At 39.4% G+C, this 27,684-nt stretch overlaps 1 protein-coding gene across 1 annotated transcript in view; it reads left to right on the plus strand.

The window, feature by feature from the left end:
- Nucleotides 1-27,684, plus strand: part of GALNTL6 (polypeptide N-acetylgalactosaminyltransferase like 6) — a 387,334-nt gene that overhangs the window by 291,956 nt on the left and 67,694 nt on the right. The window contains exons 5-6 of the mRNA XM_026048637.1: nt 19,190-19,375; nt 24,866-25,049. Coding sequence (XP_025904422.1) covers nt 19,190-19,375; nt 24,866-25,049 — 370 coding nt within the window. The remainder of the gene's footprint in view (nt 1-19,189; nt 19,376-24,865; nt 25,050-27,684) is intronic.

Below are 27,684 nucleotides of genomic sequence, written 5' to 3' on the forward strand. Positions count from 1 at the left end.
TGCATAAATCAATATCATGTTATATCAAATTCTGAATTGCTCTTCTCGGATCTTCCCTGGCTTGTACCCCAAATTATTTCCTGGTATTGTAATATGTAATRTGGCTCATGCTGCAAAACATCTTTGAGGACCCCTGCACCTCACAGGAGGGGACGTGTATTGAGAAGGCATCTTGTCTCATTTTCTCCTTTCCATCGCCTCTCAAAGAACTAAACTAAAGCTGGTGTGGTGAGTTTTGTTTCAGCCTTGATGTATTTTCCGCGTTGCTTAATTGCATTTAATAACCCCCGGTGTCAAAAAGGCTGAACATCATGTGCTCAGCCAGAGCCCAAAACACATTTAACAAGGGCTTAGGCTGAACTCCTGTCAATCCAAATGTTTAGGAGCGACGCATGTTAGATGGCTGTTAGGAGAATCATCAAAATCAGTGTGTTTTTTGTTTCTCAGGATGTGATTGCACTGCAGCTCCATTCATTCCTTGCATAATTATCCCTAATCTGCAGCTCCACATGCTCAACAAGTGGAGCAATTGAGATAATGAAGTTGTGCTAGGCATTACCGTAAGCCTTCCTTGCCAATAGTGCAAGATTTGGGGATAATAGAAGAATTTTGTTGCTTAGTAACAAAAATATTACAAATACATTGTGATCAAAGAAAAAAAACCATCTAATTCTTAGGATACTTGTTCTGCATAGAYTATGATTAATATTGCTGCACAACTTTGACAACATACTATGTTTAGATTTTGAATGTGTGTAAATAAATAAATGCAAAAGGCCAACTGTTTAACTGCTTGCTTTGAACTGGTATTAATATATTCATTAACAAGTGGCAAATATTAACTGGTTTCCCCAGAGGGCAAAATCATTCTTCATCTGCATCCACATGTGATATATATATGTATGTGTGTGTATGTGTGTGTGTATATATATATATAAATATATATGTATGTGTACTTGAAGATAGACCACTGAGGCTCTAGTTTCTCATCCTGAATTAATGTATTGCTTGAAATGACCAAAAAAGTTGTATTTGCRAGTTTTTCCCATTATAAATGACTAGCCTGCAGGTCACTTAACAGTCTTCACAACTCTTTTGACTTTGACTAATATATGTTTTTGTTACTCATCCCAAAGTAGATTAGATTAAGGTGTTTTCAAATTGCTTCCCTTTGAGTAATAATAGCTTATTCTGATTACTGGTGTGTGTGAGCAGAGTAGAATTACTGCTGTCAGTAGCTGAGCTGTGACAATATAAACCACAAATATCCTAGAAATCTGTACTTCTAATGAGTGAACAACAGTTTGAGACAAACATTTTTTCTGAATGCTATAGACAAATAAGCTTGTGTTGAAATGCATTCAGAAATCTGAATTTAACACTTTCGTAATTTTCATTTTTATATTTAAACAAAATATATTATTTTTCATTTTATTTCTGACAGTCTTCATAATACGAAAGATCATTAGAAAAATGAAAACTATATTAATTATGACTACAAGCAGAAGGTAGTATTGCTCTTGAATTCAAGCTGACTTCCAGGAAGAGGCAAGCATTTCAAAGGTGCTGAATTCTTTGAACTCTTGTGGAGATCCCAGGTTGCTTGTGCCTGGAGTAAAAGGTTAGAAATGTTTACTGTTTGCTAAAGGTCAAGAAAAAAAAAGTTTATAAAGCAGCTACTACTATTGAGACAAAGGAAAAACGTTTATTTTTGCAGAARAGGCATTAGCAGCATTATTCCAGGGCTTCCTGCCTTCACAGAGAGGCAGTGGTTGTGACTGCATTCTCATCATATCATAATTTTTATAGAAAAAACTTTAATTGTAAAACTTGATATTCTTTGGACTGAAGTGCTAAAACTTTGTGCTTCATTGAGAGGTTCATTTGTGGAAGATTAAAGTACACAGTTTCACACATGGACAAATTTTAAGGGAAGTGAATCCCAAATGAAATGTGATTATTTGGTTTTCAAATGTATTTGCATTTCAAGTACATTTGATAGAGATCCAATTACTATAAGCTCTGAGGCAACCTTTTTAAGTGGTCATTTTAAATTACACTATTTAATAGTATTTGTCTTTTTTTCTGTTTGAAATATGCTATGAGAGCTGGGTTTAGATGGTGATTTCAGTCACTTGCACAAGATGTGTGAATATTCACAGGTTTACACATGGATTGTACTGCGTTGCAAGAGGCTGAATTGCTTTTATTTCAGTTGAGAGGTGGACAAACTGACCACACTGTACACAAGAAACTAAAAATGTGTAGTTGCAAAAATCAGGAGGAACTTGAAAGTAGCTTTTAGCTCCTTAGGAGTACTTGTTATATTAGAAATTAAATCCAATCTCTGCTCTTTTGGAGCATCATTACAAGTTCACGTGTGAATGCCACATATTTTAAATTACCAATCCTCTATAGACTTACTGGAGGAGCTTCTTGGAGTTGGTTTCTCATGATGTTCAATCAATAACTAGCTCAAATGCCTGTCTCCTAATTTTCCGTTCACTGGCCTGAGCAGTGGAGTATGAATTTCTATGGCTAACCTGAGTAAAGATATTTTAAAGGCATCTCTGAAAGCTTTGTATTGGAGGTATGTTTCACCTACCTGTTTTCTTGCTCTTGGCGCAGTGATGGTGCAAGCTCATAGCAAACATTTTAACTTTGCCCTGAGCATTTTAACATTGCCGGATCCTGTATTTTAGTGCAGGTCTGTATTTGGACTCATGCAAAATCAGGTCATATCTTCTGAKTGTTGTGTTTATGAAAAATGTTAAATGTTTAATACAGCCTTTTTTTTTCTCCTCAGTAACTGATTTCTTTTTTTTGTCTCTAATTTTGATTAAGTCCTTGCTGTGTGTGGCTTGACATTATTTGTAGTATTTTAGCACATACATGATTGTATATAATACAAAGAGAAGGCAGAATATAAATAGGATTAAAACTTACAGTGCAGAATGTAAGTAGGATGATGTAGTAAAATGTCAAAATTTTAACCTAGAAAGACAAAATAAACTTTGTAGAAAAAGTGCTACGTTCAAGTGTTATTAAAGCTTCTATTTCATGCTATCACATATTTTGCATATGCCACAGATTTTATAGACAAGATACAAGTTTTCCTACCACTTGTGTTTATATTGCAGAAATATTCTTATTGACAATCTTCCTGTTACTCGAATCAGAATAAACAATATTATGTTTATATTGCAAAAATATTTTTATTGCACAACCTTTCTGTTATTTGGATCTCTCTTTGTGCAGCTAATTTTCTGTTTATGAGCAAGGCATAATAAAAGGATGAAAGCAGAAGATGGGGATAATGACAGCCAGAATTCTTAATCTTCTCAATATTTATAACTGGTTTCTTTCTTCTTTCTGAGCCCATACAATCTTAGGTGCAGCCTTTAAAAGAAAGCAGGATCACTTAGCCTGTGAGCAGCCTGGTAGGGGCCACTGAATGTGGCTCCGATGGGCACAGGAGTTGGGGGTGACCAGAAACACAGGCACCTTCCAAACCACCAGAGTCTCGGTCATCTGAACACTGGGGAGCTCCGATGCTCGAGTAGCATGGCACTTAATTAACACAGGATAAAATTACCCAAAAGACCTTTAGCTTTTTGCAAGTCTGATAATGTCTAGTGAACCAAAAAGGCTTTTACTATTTAAATTTCTATGTACTGCATTAGGTACATCGATAGGAATTTTGTCAGAGATAAAACTGTTGAATTGAATAGTAATTTSTGTGGTTGGCTATTGAGCCCTCTTGGTTTGCAGTGCACTAACTTCCAATTGAAGAGTTTCTTYAGTGTATACATTTGATTGTGATTTAACAACAGAATCAAAGCAGAARTAAAAAGTGTAGTCCTGCACTACAAATGGCAGAGGCTCTAAAAACCTAATTTTTGCGAAATGCAATTCACACGGGATAGCTTTATCCAACGTCACTCATCTTTGTCTCAAGGCACCGCTGAATAGTTTTTGGCCACTGTGACTTGGTTATGCCAATTGAGACAAACAGGAAATATTTCTGGTCCTTTCTCTCGTTTTTGACACTGAATAAATGCCACAAAATGCATTCTAATGATTTCCTAGTAATTTGTAAACATTTCAGCCTAAAAACAGACTGAWAATGACCATATTAATACATGGAGTTAGCTTTGAAGCTGATGATAAATTCTGAATGTCATGAGTCATGGAGTGGTAATTATCCTCTCTAATGATGAGCATCCACTAAGAACTTGTTTTAGATGTACCGATTAACGTCCRCTGTTTGGAGGAGATTTGTCAAGATCATGGCAATTACTCTTACTCTATTTTTTGCTGGTAATGGAAATGCTTGCATTTTATGAACAGTTACTGGATTTCATTAGAAAGCAACGTTTATAGGGCTATTTTAAGAAAACCATGGAAACTTTTCWGGATGTACTAAAGCACGTGGTGCTGATATTTCCTCACCGTCTCTTCTGCCTGAAGTCACGCGTGTACAAGCAATATTTCTGCTGCAATTTACTCTTCTGTCCGTCTGCACTGTRTCTTCCTGAGTATTGTCACCWGCACCAGTAGAGGTGCTTGATTTTCAATTTTTTTCTTTTTTTCTCCTAGCATTTAGGCCATTTAAAGCAAGTTAAATCTTTCTGTGTGMTAGTCCTGTCAGYACTGCAGCCTTGTACATCCGCTTACTGGGCTCCCCTTCAGACACTTTTCATCCTTCAGAGGTCTTCAGCAGGACTGCCTGTTGCAGAACAGATGGAGGGTGAAGGAACAAGATACTTTCAGTAACTACTGATGAGCAAAACTTTTTCTTCCAAGGGAAGATAATTGTAAAGCTTAGATAATGGGTAATGTAATAATCCAATCAGTTGTCTTAATAGCAGTACTCAAAATGCTGCTTTTGCTCATCTCATTCTCTCTTGAATTATAGTRCTTGCATTAGTAAGTGCTTGTGCATTGCTCTTAAGTCCTTTTACAATGACAAATATTGCTTATTAGCTTTGCAAGTTTCCTTTTCCAGGTAGTTCTTATAAATAAACTTGCTAAGAAAGAAAAACAGCAGAATGTGAGGCCAGAATGTTTAAAGTATTTAAATATCAAGTATTTATATCCCAGTAATGAGAGTTTTACAAGTCTCTAAATATTCCTCACTGATGTGAAAGACCATTTAGTGCTTAAAAACCTTTAGCTTTCTGGCCACTACTTTGTGACCAGCTTATGAGGCATGGTGCTTGCTTGCCTGTTAAAGAGTGTGCAGTTCATTTCTCTTTACAGCAAGATAACATTTAAAAAAAAAAAAAAACACTTCAGATAAAACAGCAAAGAGGAGTGATCTTTAGAAGTTAAAGAAATGTTACATTTTGTTGGAAAACCTTCCTGCCTAGTGTGCAATTTGGTTGTCTGAAGTTGTTCGTGTGARGAATTGCTACTAAACCACACATTGCTCCGTTAGCCTTGCAGGGATGAATTGTTGGAAATAAAAATAATATGAATCTTTCAGGAAGGTCTTTTTGAAAACAGTCTCTGCAGTTTCATTTCTGTGGACATTTATAGGATCTAGATCCGCGTGAGGAGAGATTTTCTGTTTTTTAAGACAGTCATGTAATTGCTGCCACAGGATGTATTGTTCCACCCTTCCCTTGAGCTTTGATCTGTGATGACACTGGTAGGAGTTTGCAACTCTGTATTATCCAGTGGACAGTTCGGTTTCAAGAGCAAGTGTTAATGTGGCTATTTAAGGGGAAAACACAGCAAGCAGGTACAAGTCATTTAGATGRTATGAAAAAGAAGAAAATACGGAATGCAGTGATTTAGGAAACATAAAATTCAGCAAAGTGCCAATACAAGTGTTTCTGATGGTTCAAATGCAGCCTAGTTTGAAACTATGAAAAGTAAAATGGAGAAAGAAAACCAAGAAGCCAAGAAAGAAATTGTTGTTTCTATATATTTTTCATGAGTGATGGAAGAAAAATCAGAGTGAAATAATACCCCGGATCAGATGACTGTATATGCCTTTCTGCTTGCTATATCCAAGAATTCSGTCTGATTTATACTTAGAAATTGTAACTGATGTTTTCAGTGATTGTAACTGTTCTAAAGGGTCACAAAGCTGATAGCAAATTATTTTCATAGTGAATGTAATTCCTTTTATGTCCTGAAGAGCTTGTTGCCTGTATGTAGCTGTTTCTTCTTTAATATTTTCTACCAGGCTTCTTTTGTGAAAACTCTTTGGTGCACATGTGCTGCAGTGTTTGTGGGTATGTTCATGGCAAATACACAGGTTTCACGTAGGTTTGCAGACAGTCGTTCCAGGGACATGGTCTGCCATGCACGCTCTTGCTGCTATTGCTTTCTGCAGATAACTTTAGTTCAGAAAACTTTTTTGTGAACTGCATTGCCCWAAGTTTGCCTGCAATTATTCCTGCTCAGCTCCGTCCAGCTGACTGAGGCAGTAATTTGTTCCCCTTTGATTCCTAAGCACTCACTGGAGTGAGACAGGAGCTTCACAGGGAGCGAGTTTCCCATCTGCTCTCAGCTCCCATCCTGGTGTGTACCCGCAGATAAAGTGTTTGAGGGTTATGAGCGGGCATGTATTAGATACCTGGCACTCTCCCCTGCAGTCCGTAAGCTTCCTTGGCTCATTGRAGACAGAAATCTGCCATCTTTCCTGGCAGATTTTAAAGCTCCTCTCAGCAGTGACACTTGAGCCCTTCACTTTGCCCCAAAACGAGGCTCCCAGAAAAGATGAAGTGAGACAGGGACTGAATTAGGGGCTGGCAACGCTATGGGGGCTCTGGCAAACAGCGGCTGCAGGAGAGATGGTACCAAGCTGAGGCTTAGTGAAATGAGGGCATGTCTGAGCAAAGCCAAATAGCAGGGCAGCATCAGAAATGCCACYTCCTGTTCTCCTCTGTGTGCTCGAGTGTACAAATAATCTGGTTTTAGGAAAGCCCTCTTTAGAAGACCTTAATTTAAATCAAAGTACCTTTTCATCAACTCACTTGATATACAGAGCCACTGCTTATGTTTGCAACCCACCTCTGTTTTAGGGCAGGTGGGACTTGTTACTGTTACCAGACACTAAGTCCCACAAAAAAACATGGTGTGATGAAAGGGAGRACGCTGGTGCTGCGAGGCCACAGAGGTCCTCAGGAATGAAAACAGTGTTGATATTGATGGGATAGAAGAAATGCCACCATGCTTACTGGTGCTTTCATAGTGTTCTGCAGAGTTTCGCTAAAGTAGCCCTTGCTTTAGAGAGAAACACACAGTAGGGCTGTTGGAATAAGAAATTATGAAGAATTGCTAACCCATGTTCAAAAGATACCGAAATACCTCTGATCTTCTCATCTTCAGTGAGATCTTTTCCAGAAGATACTATAAGTTTATTGTTACATAAACAATTTAGTTATGGGAAACCCAAGAACACAAATCATATGTTGATCCAAGAAAAAGAATTAGGCCTAATCAAAACACCACAGTTTAGTACAACTAAGATTATATTTACGCTCAGGCAAATTATCTGATTTCCAGTTATTATTAGTAATACCATTAAAGAAGTTAGAAAGCAGCCTCCSTGGAGCCCCGCGCTGTCATGACAAGGCACATGCTGGGTTCTTTGCCAGCACCTTGGTGACCAACATGGGGTCTTAGCCCTTCGCAGGGCAGCTTGCCTCCATTTGTTAATCCTTCTCYGCATGCGATAGGATTTCTTTGTAGGAGGAGAAGCACGTAGTTACACAAAACTAAGCAAGATGCGAGGCAAACCCATTTGGATAACATATCCAAAGCTGAGGAGCCCGGGGTAAGAAGCAGGATGGAGCGCTGGTAATGGCAGCATTAGAGCTGGGACGCACTAGGCCATAATCCTTAGGCGCTTGAGCAGGTTGCACGCACGACCAGTGCTGCTTATGTGACTCCTACAGACACATCGAGGCAACGTACAATAAGCTCAAGACAAGGCCTGACAAGTCCTAAGGCCTGATGTGTTTGAATTTTTTATATTTCTGGGGTCTATTGCTAGCACTTGGCAATGCCAAGCTGAATAGGCCATGCCAAGCTGAATAGKCCATAAAAGTACTATATAAATGAGTAACTGAATCCGTGATTCCCTTGAAAGTGCAATTTACACTCCCATAAAACTCTTGCCTTAAAGAATTTCCTAGTGAAGTTAATAAAGGGAGGACGTTACCCTTGCACTGAGGGAAATTCCCCATTAAGGGACTCTCTTATCCTAAACTTCCTTTGGGAAGCAAAGTGAAGTGTGCCTCAGTAAAATGCTGTTCATTGGTCTGAACATCTGCAGCATTTCTTTGGCGAAAACGCAGTCATTTGTGTGTGTGTCCGGGTTAAAAGTGTTTTTCCTTTTCATTTCCAGTCCCAAAGCAAACCAAATTAAGAGATATATTGCTGAAATGCAGTCTGCTGTCTGCAGCAGAACTCAAAGGCCAATGTTTCCTTCCGCAGAATAASAGCCTGGCACGAATAGAAGTAATATTTGTTGCAGTGTATTGTAGTTATTTGTACTTCATTTTTCATTTATGTACTATCTACTCTTTTTTCTTTTGGTTTTCTTGTATTCGATTTTAGCTACTCTTTTTCATTTATTCACCAGTTGTTATTTCCATTTCTTGTATTTGCTTTCAGCCTCTTCCAAGAAAATTTGAACACAAAAACATACCTCTAAAAAAATTTAGAGTTCTTGTTCTCTGGTAGCTTTAAAGTGAAGCTAAGTGTTCTCCTTGATCTATAGGCACTCTCYTGGTTTACTTTCCAGAGCTGCTGAACACTTACTGCTCCAACGAGTAATAAGTGAATCTAGGAGYAGCCCATCATATCGAAACATTGAGTCACATTTCAATTTCTGGCAATTTTTTGTTTGCTTCTTGAAGCAAGTCCATGAGATCAGAGCAGTTGTGGAACTGTCGTATGTGGGTTGGTGGTGACATGGTTTTCCTGCTCTGCTTTTAGCCAAAGCATCTCCCTCATCTGTCTGGGCTTGGGCCCTGCCCTTAAAGGAAGAGTGGGACGTTAGCACATTGGGGAATCAACTATACAAAAACACAAAAATGGGGAGGAGAATTTAAGTTTTCCACAAAAGACTTGCCAAAGTGCAAAAGACCAAGTAAATTCAAAAATACTTGCRTTTTTCTAAAAGTTGATCTGTGTTGCATCATCTCTGCATAGTAGYACAAAGCTGGACAGAAGTCTAAGGGCTGCACCATAAATGGACCCTAGTCTGTTATTTTCTGCCAAGTCTTGAGTTTAAAGAATATCCATGGTGAGGGAAACACATAGGCAGGTGTGCCAGTGGGCTTTTGTGGATCAGCCAAGATGTAGATATAAAATGCAGTTTTGGACAAGGATATTTTTCATAAGTAAATATCTTTTATGCAGATGTTACTTGTCTGTAGTTTAATCAATTTAATATGCCATTTGTAGTCTTAAAAGTAATAAAGGTAAAAGAATTGTGTTCAGAATGAAAGCACTTAGTCTCTTTCTGAGGATCCAGGAGGTGCTGTAAAGCAGATACAACCGGTCCAGTTTTGAAATGTCTTTACACTTTCCAAGAGCAATAAGACATTTTTGTGGCAATGATTTATTTTTCTAAAATCTGCTAATCCATTAATCCATTACTTAGGGAAAATTTGAAAAGGTTACTAGGAGGCAGCTGTGTTTGCTGAAGTGAAGGTTCTATCTGGCAAATACTGTTGGTGTGTGAATGTGGCCTTYCATGTGGAGATGGAACAAACTCAGACTGCTAAGGGTCACCTATCTAAAGCTGAAGAACAACCACCCATGTCTTTTTCCTGGCATCCTGAGCTGGCCATTTCAGTGTAAACCTTTGTGGTGTATTAAATAAAAACTACTGGATTATTTTCTATCTATCTCCTATCTTTAGATGTTTCAAGACATAGAGCAGTTTAGGGGAAGCACTTTGTGGAAGGATGCCGTACCCTTCAGAGTTTGAATCTGCTAGTTAATATGCAATATATATATTTTTTTCAACTTTGGATTTTAGCTATTCATCTAATATTCGTTATGTCTTTTCGTTTCTTAAATTCACGTGCTTAATGAGGAAACCTGCCAGACTAAAGGGAATTTGGAGAACATCAGTGGCACTGCAGAATGGTTGTGACAGCCGAGATAGGAAAAGACAGGTTGATTCAATATGTAAAACAAAGAGGGAAAAGAGATAACAAAGAAAAGGAAGTTGATGTCTCCTTTTCTAAAGCTTATTTTTCTTCTTGTAAGTAAAAAGTGAAAAGCCAATCCTCTATCCATGGAAAAAAAAAAAATGTGGTGTTACTTTTTGATTAATAACTCATACTGATGCTAGGAGTTGCACAATTATGCATCAGTGTTTGCCTCATTATGTAGAGAAGTATCGTCATAGCTGATTAGATGGTGAACGGAGAATGGTTTCCTTTTTCCATAATTAATTCTCATGCCTTAGAATATGTAATCCAAACAGCAGTCTAGTTCTTTCACTGTATCACTTTTGTATACCCAGTTTTGAAGGAAGGTAAACGTTTAAATGATTTWAAAAAAAAGAAAAAAAGGACAAAGAAAATTATGGCATAATTTCAGAAACAGTGTTCAAGCACATTGCTTTCCTTGCTGGTTGTCAGAGAATTCTCATGAACTGCAGCTTTCTGAAAATGTCTTTTCTGCAATTCAAAGCCTGCTGTTCTTTCACAGTGCTGCATGCCATAGCAATCACCCAGAAGTTTATACTGAGAGTGTAGCAAACTTTTCCAAAAGAACAAATGAGTGAAAGACACTCCATTCTGAGARCTACAGTCTGGCTTAGTAAAGACAGAGGCTTGTTAGGATTGTGTCAAAACCTCAGAGGGAGGAATGCGTTTCTGTACTAGACAAAGTTAAAGGAGAAAAATAACTCTAGAAATAGAACTAGGAAAAGTGTGTGGTTGATGGAATGCAGCAGTCAAGAGAAGTAACTGGATGCCTGGTTCAACAAATAGAAGAAACAAGTAGAACTTCTTGAACCTGCAATTGCCTGAGTTCCAGCCCTTAAGATGTTTCCTCTAGTGGTGTGTTTCCTACATTGTAGGAAATAAGGGTATTTAAAAGTTTGTGGCTATATACATGCCTTCTGGTATTTGAACAACTAGAAACTTAAGATCTCTCTCAATGGGTTGGGGAACTCTCACAGAGTGTCCTCATGCTGCATCCTGTTACTACATGTAGAACTTAAGAAAATTCGTTATTTCTTAGTAAAGACTTGGTACTCAGGTCCAGTCCRTATGAGACTTTTCTACTGTGCAAGGACCAACCTATGTGCGTGATGCACCATTACTCCATGGTATTTTTCCCAGGATACTTCTCACCGTGCTCAAGCTGCACCAAGATGTTTCCTAGAAGTTGGCCTTAGGGGTGTCCTTGCAAGGAGAACTTCTTTTTGTGACTAGTTGTGATGACCAGTAGAATTACTTTGGGATGTAGGAAAYGGTAGCAGAATCAGATCCAATTTTAAAAGAAAATTACTGGTGGATTCCTAAGTTCTGGTGTTCCTTTGCTTTGAAAATGTAAGGACACTGCAATGGTCTTTCCCCAGTTCTGTACTATAATCTGTCCTTGGCATTTGAGAGGTTAAAAAGAGCAGGGCCAGAGTAAACGAWTTTCTGAAGACAGCACCTACAGTAGAAGCCAGTGATACATTTTGGAGGAAGAACTAGAAGTACGTCAAAGATAGTTTCAGGCAAAACAGAGAAAATGTCAGTGCAATGACAGGTCTCAAAATCTGCAAGTCTGTTTGCAGTTTTATAAATATGTTTTTAAAAAAAGTCTTGTTTTTGATAGGTTATTGTCAAGTATTGTTTACAATTTTTTGCAATTAATGTTGCCAGGGCGTAGCAGTGTTACCATGCAAACAAGAGTAACTTATTGATCTCGAGTCAAAACTAGGCTTTCTTGGATTCACTTCAAAAATAACATTCTTCTAATTGGCCCTGCAACCTGGAGCAATCTTAGCAATGTGCTTTCCTTGGGGACRAGTTACTGTATAAATACCTATGTAGTAAACAGACCTGTTAAAAATAATCGAAGTTTAATGCAGCAATGTCATCCCCTTGACAGATTTGTATCATATAATTGTGCTCCGAGAATGCTCTGCAAGGCAGCTGTATGTTTCTTTGCTAYGATACACTTATCGTTTCCCTGATAACTTGAACTGCTTCCCCCTGTTTTWTTCTGAGCTGTAGCCAGTTACATGTGTTGCATGCAGTGCTGTAAGGAGGTCCTAAAGCAAGTGCAGCCATCCGTGGGAAAATCCTCCTTCTATTAAAAAAAATAAATAAAATAAAAAACAAAAGCTTATGCAACCTCTTCTGCCATCCTCCTCCCGGGCAGTGTGGAGGAGCATCTTTGAGCAAAAAGAAAGAGAAAGCCACATTTTAGCTCAACAAACATAATGTTATTTTAAGCCCTTCACAGCTCATGTGAATCCTGTTAGATTCAGGCCTAGGCAAAGCTGTGGCAAAACTGTATGGGAACAAATTATTACAGGTTCAGTTGAACTTTGCTCCGTGAGTGGTGCTGCTGCCACCAGTGGAGTTACTCTAGGGAGTGCAGTGTTCGGCCACGTGCCGTTCAGTGTGCAGAACTTGAACAGCCTCTAGCAAGAGCGGCTTGTAACATTGCTTTTCACTCTAAACTATCGGTGAAAACCCACACAGTTAAAGGAAAGGGAAGCAGAGAGTCAGCAGACAGCAGGTGTCATTTCCTGGCTGGAGTCTAAAATCTCTCCTCCATATAATTAATTGAGGTCAGGTTCTTACTAGAATTTTATTTTCAGCAATTATTGTATTTACATTTCAGCACAAAAATAATTTTCTCATTTTTCACATCTCATTTTAGGATGTTTTGCTATGTATTTTTAACCAACTTCTTCATCAGGCTTAAGGTGACTAGATTTTGTAATATGTCATTAGCCTAGTCATTAGCCTAGTGAACAATATTATTCCTCTACATATTATAGCTCCAAACCARTTTGGATACAGCCAGAGGAACAGAGCTATAAAAATAGTTTCTTTCCTCACTCTTTTTTTTTTTTTCCCAAAAAAAATTCTACATAGGAAATGCAGTATTGGGGAAACATGCAAAAATAGGTACATGCACATCTTCAAAGAAGAAGGTCATGGTCTTTCCTCAGGCAATTTGAAAACCCTTTTCYGAATATAGACACTGAAGGGATGTGAACAGCCATGGTATGTGAAAGACAATTGTTTTAATATATCCCTCAAAAGAAAGACCTGCTTTTAACTGTAATATTTAGAAGAAAGAGGCTGGGTTTTTTTTATATCTAATTTGTCAGTTATGGCTACAAAAGACAAAATGCTGCCAATCAGGCCAAAAAGCACAGATGGATACTAGTTTTAAATACTTGTTTGGGGATCTTTTTTTTTTCTTTTGTATTAAGCAGATAACATTTGTTGACAAGATGCAAATACTTGAGTAATTTTAGGATATGACGTATATTGGGCATTGGCTAATTGCTAGAAGTGTTTAACTGGATATTTAAAGTAGGATTTTGGCAATTTTAATATTTTGGAGGCTTTGGGGCCATGTGTAACTATTTGACCATTTTGCCTGTGGGTAGGAGGCAGCTGCTTTGCCTGGTGCTGACGAGGGTGGTGGATACTCRTGTGAGCTTGGGGCCGGTTGGGCAGCTTCATAGCAAAGAGTGAAACCCCCTTTCTCAGAGCAGGGCTAATGGCAAAGGCGGCCGATGACGGTGTCTGTTCTCAGCCRTGGAAGAGGCATTGGTTGCAACCCTAGCACAGCACCAATTAACTGAACGTGGTGTTGGCAAAGAGGTCCCAGAAACTTCTGTGCTCTCTGCAGACCCGTTTTAGTAAGTCACAAACAGAWGAACTGATGAAAGAGGAACAGAGAAATACCTGAATCTGTCTGCTGATTTGACTGAAACTCTTCCTTGACCAAGAACATCTTGGCAAGTCCAGCCTGTGTCACAGAGTCTGCAGTCTCAGTCCCTGCTTTCATAGAATCATAGAATGCCGAAGGTTGGAAGGGACCTCAGAGGTCATCGAGTCCAACCCCCCTGCTCAMGCAGGGTCACCTAGAGCACGTGGCACAGGGCTGCATCCAAGCGGGTTTTAAAGATCTCCAAAGAAGGAGACTCCACAACCTCTCTGGGCAGCCTGTTCCAGTSCTTTGTCACCCTCACAGTGAAGAAATGCTTCCTTAAGTTCCTGTGGAACTTCCRATGCTTCAGTTTGAAGCCATTTCCTCTAGTCCTAGTTCATGACTGTTTGAAAGCCYGTACGCTACAAAACAGGTCTGCRCAGGGAAGTTTGTCTTAAACCTATCATGAATAAAACCAGGCTAGGCTATGGATTCACCTGCTCTCAGCAATGCTGACTTTTAGAGGCTGTGGTGAAGGAATGTGCTTCTGCTGTGGACTTCAGACAGAGGCTTTTTAATGGACTGTGCTTGAAATTCAACAGCTAAATGAAGGTGCTGTCTGGAGCTCTACGTTCACGTTCATTTATGTGCAGCTGATGAAAGGAACTTTTGCATATTCAGGTTCTTCTCAACAGCATTTCAGTAATCAGCCAAGGACTTTGGCTCATTATTAATATCAAAAAAGAGGCTATGTTTTAGCTTGCCCTGAGCCATCTACCCAAACATCGTGCTAACAGGAGACGTTTCCAAGTGGCTAGCACTAGTGTCTGTTTAAATAGCGCAACTTCCAGATCAGCAATAACTACACAGCATTTCCCAAGTGACCTTATTCTTAGGTCATCTGAAAAACTGTGTTTGGAAAGAACGGATTATTCAGTGCTGATCTGAGGTTGCCAAGTGTCAAGCAGTTGTAATTCAGCAGTCATTTGTCAGTCTAAGTCAGACTTACTGCATCCAGCAATTTTCATGATATCTGACTGCTTCTGGCACTTGCCTCATAGTCTGGCATGACTATGGATCAGATGCTGAAGTCAATCTGGCAGAAACCTCTCCATTCTCCCTCAAGGGTTATTCAGTCAGGACCAATTAGGAATAAAAACTTTGGATATGGATATCTGAAGAAATGATGCTAACGCAGTCTTCTAGGTGAAAAGTTAAGTTTTGTAAGATAACTAGAAGTGCAAGGGGGCAATGGAGCAGGTCACCCACAGAGGTAACCAGTGGAAAGTCCAAACCTGGAGTCCCGAAAATAGGATAGTAAAAGAAGCAACTGCCTTGATTGGCATTGATTTTGCATCTAACCAGTGCTTCCCACTAGTATTCTGCAAATAGGAAACTCTGAGAGAAACTGGAAAAATGACTAGGCACCCAAAATCGTATGCTCGAATTGTGTACTTTCCAGTAAACTTTTAAGAGAAACAGATTTATTGAAGATTAGGTATCAGAGCACTTAGCAGTTCCCTGGGCTCTCTTAAGGCCCTTAGTGGAAGAGCATCATTATTTGACAACTTGCTTGTTAAGAAACTGGTTGTACTTTGGGGCAGAAGCTGAAGGTGCTGCAGAAGTAAGGAGGGGAAGCCGAGTCAGGAGAGATGCTTAGCAAAGGGGGTTTCTTCCTTTGCGTTTGCTTCTGTTTTTCATGGTCCACACTGCTGTCAGTCAATTCGTGAAGATCATCTCCAGCTTTTGTGTGGTCTTTAAATCTCTCTTGATAGTTCCTTAATAACCTTAGGAACATTACTGGTCATAGAGCACACAGCACACGTGTTGCCAGGTGGTACTGGTGGGATGAAACATTCCCCATATGCACCCAAACAGAAGGAAATACAATTCTGTTTCATTAGTACTGTTTCTCCTGGGAAAGGCAGACYCTTGCTTTCAAATTTGCTTCTGGGCATCAAATTAAATATCGGGTTAATCTGCTTGAGCAGTTCTTTAATTGCTAGCACCAGGCAACAGTATCTCTGTGCTTTTCATAAAAACTCCTCCAGGCTTTATATAGAGAGACCCAAAAAAAGGAATTACAATGGGAAAATTTGTTTACAGACCGTCGCTAGAGGAGGCATAATATTGCTCTTTATTATCACTTGTCATACCAGTGACAGCCTATAAACTTTCTGCCCCTGCGTGACTCTCTATTTGTCACCAGCTGTGCCAACTCTTGCTCTGGCAGATGCCTGGCTTGCRTCCTGTATGTGATTTATAAGTTCATTTGATCAACACTGTGAAGAAAACAATGATATATTTTTGTTTTAAATTACAAATTAGACATCTACTCCCCATAACCAGTGACAAGAGCTTTGGCTCCAAAGCGCACCCTTTATAGCTCGCTGTAGAATTTAACTGCTGGTTTGTCTTTCATGCCTAACTCTGAAAGTGAAATTTATGTAATATTGCAGCATATGTATAAATGAAACCATCGTACCTTCTTGTTTTACTGTCATGGCAAGCTTGCTTGAACTGATTCCTCTGCTAATAAATGGGCTGAATGTGTTGTCTCCGAGAGATTTAGAGGCCCTTTTACTTTGCTTTCTGTTTTGCATGCAACACTATAATTTCTTTTAGAGAATTTCTTCAGAATTATAGTTTGCTCTGACATTGATTGATATGCGTTTACTTGGACACTTGAGTTTACTCGCTTCTATATGTATCATATATAGGTTATGCTTGTGAAGCACTTGCTCAGGAGATGATATCGGCAACATAATACTTGGGGATGGTAATGAAACATAATGGTACTCTAGGAAGTAGATTTGTTTCTCTTCTGTGAAAGACATGTATGGAGCTCTGGGTAAAACAGCAGTTGATTTTGATATCTGGGGAAAGGCCAGGTTAAGAAATTCCATGATACCTTTCTTATTTCCCATCAAAGAGGGAAACTGCATAAAGCCAACTGATAAGCAGCTGTACAGGGATCATAGTGGTCGGTAGCCCAAATTCAGAACTGCATCGTAGGGACCTCTGGTCAGCCACAGAGCCAAGAAAAACTAAGAAAGGCAAGAGAAGATTGCTCAGTGTTTACTCCCACAGAGAACTGAGTTCAGGATGAGTCTGAGTTCGTTGCTCCTGCAGTCCCAGGGGAAGGGAATATCCTGTTAGGAGTTGTCCGTGCTGTTTGCATCGATGTGGCTTGGCTCTCAGCTGGGCATTCCTGCTCTACTGTGCACGTTRAGGCTTCTGGGTGGAAGAAAGCAGATGGGAAAGGGTTAGGAGATCTTTCCTCGGAAAATCAGGACTACAGAACCTATGCTACCAAATGTGTATAATTCRTTTTACTTTGGAATTATGTAAATATCCTATCACTTTGAAGCTGCTTCATTTTTTAATAACCATAAGCAGGTATAATTTAGAACACAGAAAAGAAGAAAGAAAAAAAAAAGTAAGGAAGCAAGAAAAAACAGACTGTTTGTCCTAACAGACTCTCTTTCTTTAATTTTGGCTGCAAAGCATGTTTGTGTCTCTGTTCTTAAGGTCTTATTTCCCTCTCCTATATTCCTATGCTGTGGAAATAGCCTCAGCTAAGACCATGAAAATAGAAAAAAACCAATTCAATAAATATATATTTTAGGCAACCTTGCATGTGTGYACCAAGTGATCTAAGGCTTAATTTAGCCTCAGTTCAGTCATGATAGTGAATTGAAGCTGCTTCCCCTAGTGAGTAAGGGTAGCACACTTGTCCTGTAAGCATGATTGATCATAAAAAATCAGTGTTCAAAGACACAGGGCCTCTATTGCCTTTGTGACTGTTGGGGAATTGGGCTATTTTCTAGAAGGCRTATAGCAGACAAAGAGGCAAATGTATTGAAAAAAGGGATACCACTTTATTTCAGAATGAAAATCCAGATATTCTACAGTCAAGCATGGAGCAGGAAAAACACAAAAAAAATCATAGCATCATAGAATGCTTAAGGTTGGAACGGACCTCAGAGGTCATCTAGTCCAAACCCCCTGCTCACGCCTGATGTTTATGAAATGTCACTCCTTTTTTGTTCTTTCACATTCCCCCTTTTCTCACAGTCATTCCAGGAGACCAGTTCTCCACACTTTTGATTACTCCTTGGTTTTCCAGCTACTTCTATGACCACAAAGCACCGTGTTGGCTCAGYGGCTCTCCCGAGAGCTCAGTTTCTCCCATCTAAAATGCCAGTGAGCTCCGTAATCCTTGCAAGCCAGGGTCCCCAGTCACAGGCCCCTCTGCTTCATCTGCAGTGGATTCTTTTGGGAAGTGCTCCGTGAGGTTGTCTCCCAGTAAATCCATGTGACCTTTTCCTGCCCCTGTAGGTTTGCTAACAACACACCAATAATTCARTGCTGCTTCTATTTCCTAATCTACAGGTAGATTTGGAAAGTCTTTTGTGTTGATCAGTTAGGAATGAAAAGAGGAGATGAGAGAGCATGTGCAGGAATCCCTATTGCAGTGGAGCTTAATTTTATTTTAACACARAATCTTGTATTTTTTACTTGTGAGGAATAAAAGTACCAGATTTTTCAAAAGTAATGAATCTGACAAGCTGATGTTTTATATCAAAGCAAAAGATTAGTATTTCTGCTGTAGACCTATTCAGGTGAACTCTTTTTTTTTTTTCTTTCTTTCTCTCTTTTCATTTTTACTGTTTATTTTTAGTCAGAAAAAGTAGTAGTGCCTAAATGTGCTCTTCTGTGATGCAGACAGAGCCAGGTAGTACAGATAAGAGAATCTATCAACTGCTCCACATTTGCAGTTTAATTTTATTAGGAAGTCAGCTGCCCATTTGCTTCAAGCTGGTATCCAACTATTAAGATCTCTCTTCATGTCTATTTCCCTTTCCTTACCTAAAAACAATCTAATCATGCTAGTTTAATGGTTACCTTTTAAGACTTGTTTTCTAGGCATTTTTCTTCATAATTAGTTGATATAGGAGGCCCATTTGGAAAGGCCACTGCTTATGATACCATATGCCAGCATGTTCATCTGGCCTTGGGCTGCAGGAACCGGAGGATGGATGAATATCCTGCAGTTGTTTTGGCATGATTGTATCATGGGTGGCTGGGTGCCAGCAGCAACTGCAGTAAGAGATTCTGAGTGGTTTTTTTTTTGTGTGTTAAAACAGAGCGTTTGCACTTTATGGACCATCTCAGACAGGATTTGGGGCAGATGCTGGAGGATGTGAAGCAACAGAAGTWGATTAGTCGCTTGCAGGTTGCGCACCAACCCGTCCTGATGTTGGCTCCTCCAGGCCTGGCACCACTGACCCTTTTTTGCCCTTCTTTCTAGAGCATTTGAAAGAGAAGCTGGAGGAATACATGGTCCGTTTTGCCAAGGTGAGGATCGTGCGTACCAGGAAGCGAGAAGGGCTCATTCGGACCAGACTGCTGGGAGCCTCGCTGGCTAGAGGAGAAGTGCTGACATTTCTGGATTCCCACTGCGAAGTCAACGTGAATTGGCTGCCTCCCTTGCTTAGTAAGTGTATGAGCATTCATCAGCCATTAACATTATAGCTTTATAGTGTACAGTAATATAGCTTTAGCCATCAAAGCCATGTCCTCTAGCAAGCAGGACACACTGCATACMGCTTTGCAATCCCAAGCACACAGATCTGCGGTGCTTCGTGGGCACTGCTGATCACAGGCATGGTTTTGCTGCTATATATGCTGGTTACGTAATAGCTGGAGAGTCAGTATAAAGAGAATATGGAGTAATCTGAGCTTAATTGTGGGTTTCTTGAGGAATTAGTAAATTTTTGAAATACTACTTTGGCCTATGTTAGGTTTTGAAGTTAAGTTTTATTTTATCACAACATGCCACTCAATGTAGGATTACGCAATGACCATACTATACACCTGCAAGCTTTGGTTATGCAGGTGTTGTACTCCTTTGTACTCATCTACATTCCATTAAATCAGCCTTTGCTGTAAGTGTAACCTCTGAGTTAAGCCCAATAACAACTGCATTCACAATAGGAAGCTCAGAAAGAATGATTTGCTGTTGACTGCCGTGCTGTATTCCAGATACAGCTGGCAAAGTTCCRATCCTCAACAGAATGGGAAGAATCGATTGTTGTAACCTAAGATGTCAGTGAGGAAACAATACACCCTTTCCTGCACACCTGACTACGTGCACAGTGTGTGTTCTCTGCAGAGCGAGTGCTATTTTTGGTAGCAATAACAAAATTTCAGAAGTTGCTATTAAAGAACTTTGTATTAATTAAAAGAAAGTGTTGTAAGTACGTGACAGGTGAGAGTCCCCCTCATTAACAGTTATCATTTCTTGAAATTTGTTGCTAGGGCATTTTGAGCAGCACAATACACTGATAAGGCAGTTGCAGCCAAGAAAAAATACTGTTCTTTTTGACCYGTGCACTTTGAGAGAGAAGAACAATAGCTGCTTTTCCTTCGGATTTCCTTCAGATCTGTAACAAGATAATTACAAAATTCCAAACTTAYGTCATTTGTAGCTTCCACATCAAATTACACACATACAGTCTATTCCCTTGTTAACACTTTCCCCTTAACAGCAGCATCAGTTTTAAAAATAACCTGTCTTCATGTAAAGCCTAGATCCTTGATGCCATAAAGGAACAGGAGGAAATAGGAGTTTCTGCCAGACTTTCACAAGCAGCTCTGACAAGTAGCAGTTAAACACTCTGGATGTACTCTATCTGTACATCCCTCTCTCCTCTGCCTTCTGATATTATCCCAAGGTACCAAATACAACACTCACTATATACATCACCACTGGTGTAAAAAGCTCAAGCAAATTCTTAGCCTTGGCCTCTGTTTTCTTCTATTAAATTACTGCAGGTTAGATGTAACCTATTCTGTTCTCTTCTACTCTTCTATTTTGCTGACTTAGACGTGATAGGAAAATTGCAGGTTGAAAACCAGTTCCATTTCTTACCTTCTTTTCAGAACCAAAGATACATCTGGCTGGGTTTGACCCCATAAAGTCTGAGAAATACATGAACAGTCAGATAAGAATTGTAATTGCACTTAGGTTGCAGTTGGGCATTAAATTGATGGTCACAACCCTCAGCCTCAGGCCACACAACTGGCAAGATCAGGCAGGCTTAATGAGAGAACAAGACCCAAATCTCCCCAGTTCTYGAGTGCAATGAAATCTTTCTCATTCTGTATATAGTGGAAATACTCTTAGCCAGCCAGCCAGAGGGTCCAAAAATTAATCTGGAGGAACACGGAAGCTTGAGATCAATAAGCTTTATTTTGAATCAAAAAATAAAGCATAACTTAAAAAGGACAAACATAGGATGAACACAGTGAATATATTTCAGAATGTCCTATGCCCTATTTTTCTAAAGGGAAGGCAGAACCTTTTCAGAGCCATTAAATGGAAAATATTCATTATATTGAAATCTGGCTGCTGATCATAGTGCAATTAATATCTTTTTATCTTTCAGTGTTTTTCTCAAGGTTATCTTGTAATTCATTCAGTGTTGTTTAACTAAATGACATTAGCAGAAACAAAAGCAGAGGTTATACCACTATTTATTGCTTTGAGGATGCCTTTCATCTTCATTTTATCTCTGATTGTATTTTCCAAACATGAAGTCTTCAACAAGAGCTGAATTCAGCCCAGCTCTGGACTGAGGCCTGTTCATCTTCACTGAGCTGGACATATTTTTCAGTGTTTCAAAATATTTTTGTCAGAATGTGACCTTATAAGCTAGAGGATGGGAAAAAAAATGAAGGAAAAAAACACAATCAGAGCCAATTCTCAGCTACTTATACTCATTTTCAAAATTTACTATCACTTTTTAGATCAGAGAAAGACTGTGTGGCTTCAGGACTCATTAGGTATATAAGCAGCTCTGAGGAGTTTTTTGTGGGGGGAAAAAATGTTAATTTCTATTAAAGTCTTATTTTGTTAAAAACAGATGCAAAATGGCTTTTCTGTATTTTCTTTAACCTTTATGTATTTATTTGTTTAGCTTAARTGGATTTCTAAACTGAAATATGCTGTCCTTAAAGTGACATCTCAGTGAACGTTGCCTGATGTTCCCTGAGCAGGCAGCTGTGATGGTTGGCAAAATATGTTGGCAAACACAGCTGTTTGTTATCACTTCTCAATAGCAGAAAGTCAGCAGAAGGGAAAATGCACCTTGAGCTCTGGAAGATGTGGTTGGGAGCCCAGCACAGTACAGATTCATGATCATAGGTCTAAGGTAAGAAAATGAAAAATGAATGAGCTGAAAGATCCAGGTGCATCTTTCCCTCTGCTGATGTTGTTGCAGGAGCAGTAAGACGGGAGATGGTCAATAAAGCCTTAGATTATTTTTCCTGAGCCAGACTTAAAGTTGCCTCAAGATTATGTTATGCTTAGCAAGTTATCAGCTACCTGCTAACTCTAGCTGCCCCTTTCCATGCAAGAATTATTACTGGCACGTTACTTGCCCGTGGGGAAGGCTAAGAGCACAAACACAAATGCAGGTGACAAATCAGATAGCAAAAGATAAAACACTGAGCTGCTCAAATGTTGTCATTGTCTTTGATCATGTTTTGTGAGYAGGGAAATTAGGACATTTGCAATGTGGCATCGTTGCTCTAACCAGACCCAAATGAAACAAGCATCTGAAACTAAAGGGATGCAGCTTTCTCAGGGTGTTCTTGAGGCAATATTGAGGCTTAGGCAATGTTAAAAACTCCTTCCCTGTATTTGCAGTATATATATGGAAATACTGCATGGAAATTTTCAGATCAATAGGAATTTGCCCAAGGATGATGAGAAAAGCTAATGGAAAAGATGCTGTAAAACATTTCAGCTGTGTCTTGCAGTCTGCCCCGTTAAGAGCAGATGAGCTGAAGATTGGTGGGTTGCAAAGGCAGCAGTATTTTGCATCTGTGAGGCTGCATCTGCGCTCATGTGAAATGTAGGCTGGTCATGCAGCTCTCTGGTCTGCTTCCTAAGTTCGTACTGGGGGTTCCACATTTAAACCCCAAAAAGTATGTATGCAAAAATCATCATTTCAGGCATACTGAAGGAAGCATTGGGGATCAAAGTTTGATTGCTTTGTATTTTGTGCGCACATGTACATAAAGTAATCCCCTTTAAAAGYCAAGATCTCCTTATGGTTCTACATCAACTGTAAAAGATTTTTGAGAATGGGCTTGAGAAGTAAGTTCTATGGATGCATGAAAGAACAGATAGGTAAGTACCATCTTGCACTTAAAAACCTTGCAGTGATGTGGGAAGGAGGCCTGGCATGCAGTTTGGGCATGTGACTTGCATTTCCAATCCTCAGGCTATTTAGAGAAAGAGGCTTTAAAAGATCCAGAGAAAGGTGCTGACGTGCTAGGAATCAACCTTGACCTGCTCCAGCCAAATCAATGCTGTTTAGCCTCTCCCCTCCAATCAATCTAGGGTGAAATATCACGACCAGCATATTACAAACTCTTTAACTATTAGGAGGGCCATCACAGGAAATAGATTATGTAAAAATGACTCTACATAAAGATTTCAGATARCACTACACAGTGTAGCAGCAAATGCATTTGTGTTGGGCAATATTAGCAATAATGCCACCATGAGGCTTCAGATGAGGTTCCTCAAAGTTTGTGAGAGCCTGTGCTTTAAATTTAATTCATTATTAAAGGATTAGAGTTAAAAAAAAATTAAAATAAAATAAAAAGTTGGACTTCCTTCCAGGTACAGTAATTTCCTGCTAGTGGTCTACTTCTTTTGCCATTTAAACAGTGTCTGAACAAATAAAAGTAAGCATGAAAGCTGCCAATGTTTTGTTTAAAATAAACATTTTTAAATTGCTGTCTTTCAGAAGGGAGCAGACTAGAGGTTATTAATGATCACAGCACTCTTACCTACCTGACTATTTCATTTTTCATTCCACACTCAGTCTTTTCTTTTTTTAGGCTATTATCAGGCACCAGCATAATCTAAAAAAAAAAAAAAAAAAAAAAAAAAAAAAAGGATAGTCTCCACCTGGACCTAAAAAAATGCTAAATTTTGTGAAGAACATAGGCTGCTATTTAAAGAAAAGGTTTATTTTACTTTGAATATTGAAAATTCAAAATATAAAAAGACAGCCCTTTAAAAGTTCACAGATAGCCTTTGATATAGTCCTTTCATGTTACTTTGCCAAAGCAGGTACAAAGTTTTCCTCTACCTCCTCAAAACCTTATTCTTTTACTTAGTTCTTGCCATTGGGGTATCTTCTTTACCTTTATTTCCTTTCTGAGGAACTCTGCAAAACTGAGTTTTGAGTATTTACCAAAGGCAATCACAGGGTCACTCTGTTCTCATACCAGAGACAGGCCTTTCTAATTTTTATAAAAAAAAAAAAAATATTCTAAAAAAAAAAAAAAAAAAAAAAAAAAAAAGAGAGAGAGAGAGAGGAAGGGTAAGAATAATACAGGGGAAACCTCTTTATACCTCAGAACAAGGAACAAAAAGGTCATAAAGCCTGTTTTGTTCCTGGCATTAGAGGTCATTTTCCATTTGTAGCATTTGACCTCGAAGTTAGTGCACCGTGGTGCTCAGGAAGAGGCTCGATAGCTGCAGAATCTGAGATTTGCATTTGGGAACACAGATCTCTCCTGCAGGATTTTGCCATACACACKCCATACTGCTGAAGAAGTATTTTTATATTTTGCTTGCTGGGTTGTTCTGTAGCTGACAGATTGGGGACAGCTCAGAGTAGTAAAGTGACAGAGATATAGATGGCTAGACCCCTGTAGGTCTCGCAGGGATCTGCCTCCCTTTAAAGAACTGTAATTGCTTCTAATCATTGCCCAACTGCATTAAGTCCACTTTAGATAAAGGTTTGATACAAATTTGAAAAATGAAATGATTTGGGGACCATAGGGATTGAAGCAAGCAATCTTCAAACACCAAAAAAAACCTGTGGGATTCGCTCCGCAGTAATGTGATAGATGGCTTGACTAGACACGCCGTTTCCTATTTTCTGCCTTCATTTTTCAGACCAGATTGCACTAAACCACAAAACCATCGTGTGTCCTATGATCGATGTCATTGACCACAATCACTTTGGCTACGAGGCCCAGGCGGGGGATGCCATGCGAGGAGCTTTCGACTGGGAAATGTACTACAAAAGAATTCCGATTCCTCCGGAGCTCCAGAGAGCTGATCCCAGCGACCCCTTCGAGTAAGTAGCAATAGAGGAGAGAGCGAGACTGGGAAGCAGAACGTGCAGACAAAATAGCTCTAGCAGAAGAAGGCAAGCCCAGGAATTTCCTTGTAGGCTAATTAGCGCTAATTAAAGGTAATAGAGGCAAACGGCTGTAAACCTCAAACCCAGCAAGAAGATCAGGGCAGCAAGTTGCAGAATTCACGAGCTGTGCTCGGAAATGCAAAGCTTCCTGGTCTCTTCTGCCCCGGTGCTTGTGCATAMAAGCAACACATACTTGTAGTTCCGAGTGTGGGCACGGGGCAAGGAATAAATGTGGCTACAGTTATTCCCTTTATTCCGCAGAGCATCTTCTGAATAGACTTTACCTTGTGTTTTCTTTGATGGAGATTTATGTAATATGCATGTGAATAGCCAAGTCCACATTCTGCTAGCAAATGCGTTATTTATGACTGGTAATATTGCTACTGTATATATGTTGCTGTAATTTAAACATAGGGGTATCAAGCCCAAAGAGTATCAAGCTGATTTGGAAATARTATTTTATATGCCAACCTCTGATCCTAGTACTGTATAGATCAGCTCATTCATGGGAATGATCTTCAAGGCTTCACAAAGTTAGGTCCTTTTTATTTTATTTCTCTTATTTCCTTTATTATTTTTTTCTTCCTTTCGCATAAAGGCTGAGTGAGTTTAATCCTCCTTGGCAGGGTGGGGAGAGAGGTGGCTCAGTATGGGGAGCYCTGCAGATCTCTCATGCAGCCTGCATCCCAGCAGGGCTGGCACCGAGACCTGCTTTGATACTGTCATTATCCCTGGCYGAAACTCCACGCTGCAGATTTTTGAGGTTTAAAAGCTCAACTATGTCCCCTTCCCAAGACAAAACCTGGAAACAATAGCCTGGAAAAACAATTTCTCTGGCCTGGACTCTGAAGTATTTGGTGGTAATAAGTCTGGTTCATGGAGAATGTTGCTTATAGCCAAGGGATGACCAGCAATGTATTTTAAAAAAAAAAGTTGGTGATTGGCATATGGTAGACTTAGCTTCATTACTCTGCTTGTTCCTCGCTAGTTACCCATCGAGACACATCAGTCTTCATTTTGCATAGTATTAGTGCTGATGAAAGTACTCTTCATCAACTGCCAGTGTCACCACACCTCAGCGCGGACGCAGTTCATGTAATTGCATAACTCTCCAGAGCTGCTCGACCCTCCTTTGCTCCTCCACAAACCTCCCTGGTCTTCCAAGCAGCTCTGTGCTTGCCACCGAGTGCATCTCGGTCACCAGGTGCATCTGATGAAAGTCACCRAGTGCATCTTGCGATTTGGTTCAGCATTCATTGCCTCAAATGAGAAGAGCAGAATTGTCCTTTAAAAATCAGTATGATTTTTTTGCTGAGGTGAGGACTTATTTTGTAATTCAAATAGAGCATTGCTTTTCTTCTAGGAACTTCTCTCTTGACTACTTCCAACTYAAAAATATCTCAAGCTTTAAATACCTTGATTGGTGAACATGGCAAAYATCATGTTTAGGTATCAGTAAGTTAATTGACCAAGACAGCTTCKATGGCAGTAAAGAGACAAAACAATTTTCCTTTGGGGGCATATATATGAAAACTAGAAATGGCTTCAGCCAACACCATAATTATTATATTAGTGTTTTGTAAGCAGTAGGGATTTTTTTTTAGTTAAATATTTTTCTATCGGTATGCTAATAGCTTATTTCTTACCAGCAGCATCAGATCTGAGCTAATCCTTAATGAACTGTAAAATTGCCAGTATTTTTAGTAAGACACCAGCAAATACTGGGTATGTGATACAAAAATAGTGCTGATGATTTCTTTTTTTTAACCCCTTACTTAAAATGCCAGCAGAGTATGTAAGTTAAGCAGAAAAGGTCACCAGTCTAAAAAATAACGTACATTTAAAAAAAAGTACACAGAGAAGAAATCAAACTACAGAAGACCTAAAAACAGTCATAATATTATTGGAATGATGTTTTTGCTTTCCATACCCACATCATCAAAATACTACTGCGGTGGACAGGAGCAGCGAGGTGCTGTCAGGTGGATTTTTGCTGCGACAGGAGCGTGCAGCTTGCGTAAAGTGCAAGTGTCACAGAAGGTTCTGGCCCTGCCCCATGGCAAATTCAGGTACAGATGGTGCACCAGCACCATCCACAGAACCACTTGGTGAACTGGTGAGTATCTCTGGATTGTGCTGCATTCATCCCTGCAATTTCTCATTTTGGTTTACATGCCATTTGTCCCTGGCAATGCCAGACTTCCTAGAGGCTTCACTGAACCAAGATACAGCCATATAAAGTATATTTTTAAAAGCTCCTGTGTGAGTTCTTGGAGATTACCCTGTACTTACTGTGTTGTTTCAGAAAATGTAACAGCTATTCCATCCTGGGATAAATGGATCTCATTAAGTCTTTAAAATAAGCTATTTTTCTAGAAGACATGTTGCTGCTATGCGGGATATGTTAAATCAACCTCCGTAGCTCCATGGCATGTGCACAAGGCAGATCAGTGCTCTGGTGTACTGTGGAGAACTGTGTTCATCACCTCATCATGTCAGTCATGCACAGGGTCTTCGTCCCAGGTCTACTGATGAGGCAGCAGAATTGGAAACAAGCCCTGGAATTTTC

Source organism: Nothoprocta perdicaria, unplaced genomic scaffold, assembly GCF_003342845.1.
Source record: "Nothoprocta perdicaria isolate Ctin4 unplaced genomic scaffold, notPer1 scaffold_56, whole genome shotgun sequence".
Lineage (NCBI taxonomy): Eukaryota > Metazoa > Chordata > Aves > Tinamiformes > Tinamidae > Nothoprocta > Nothoprocta perdicaria.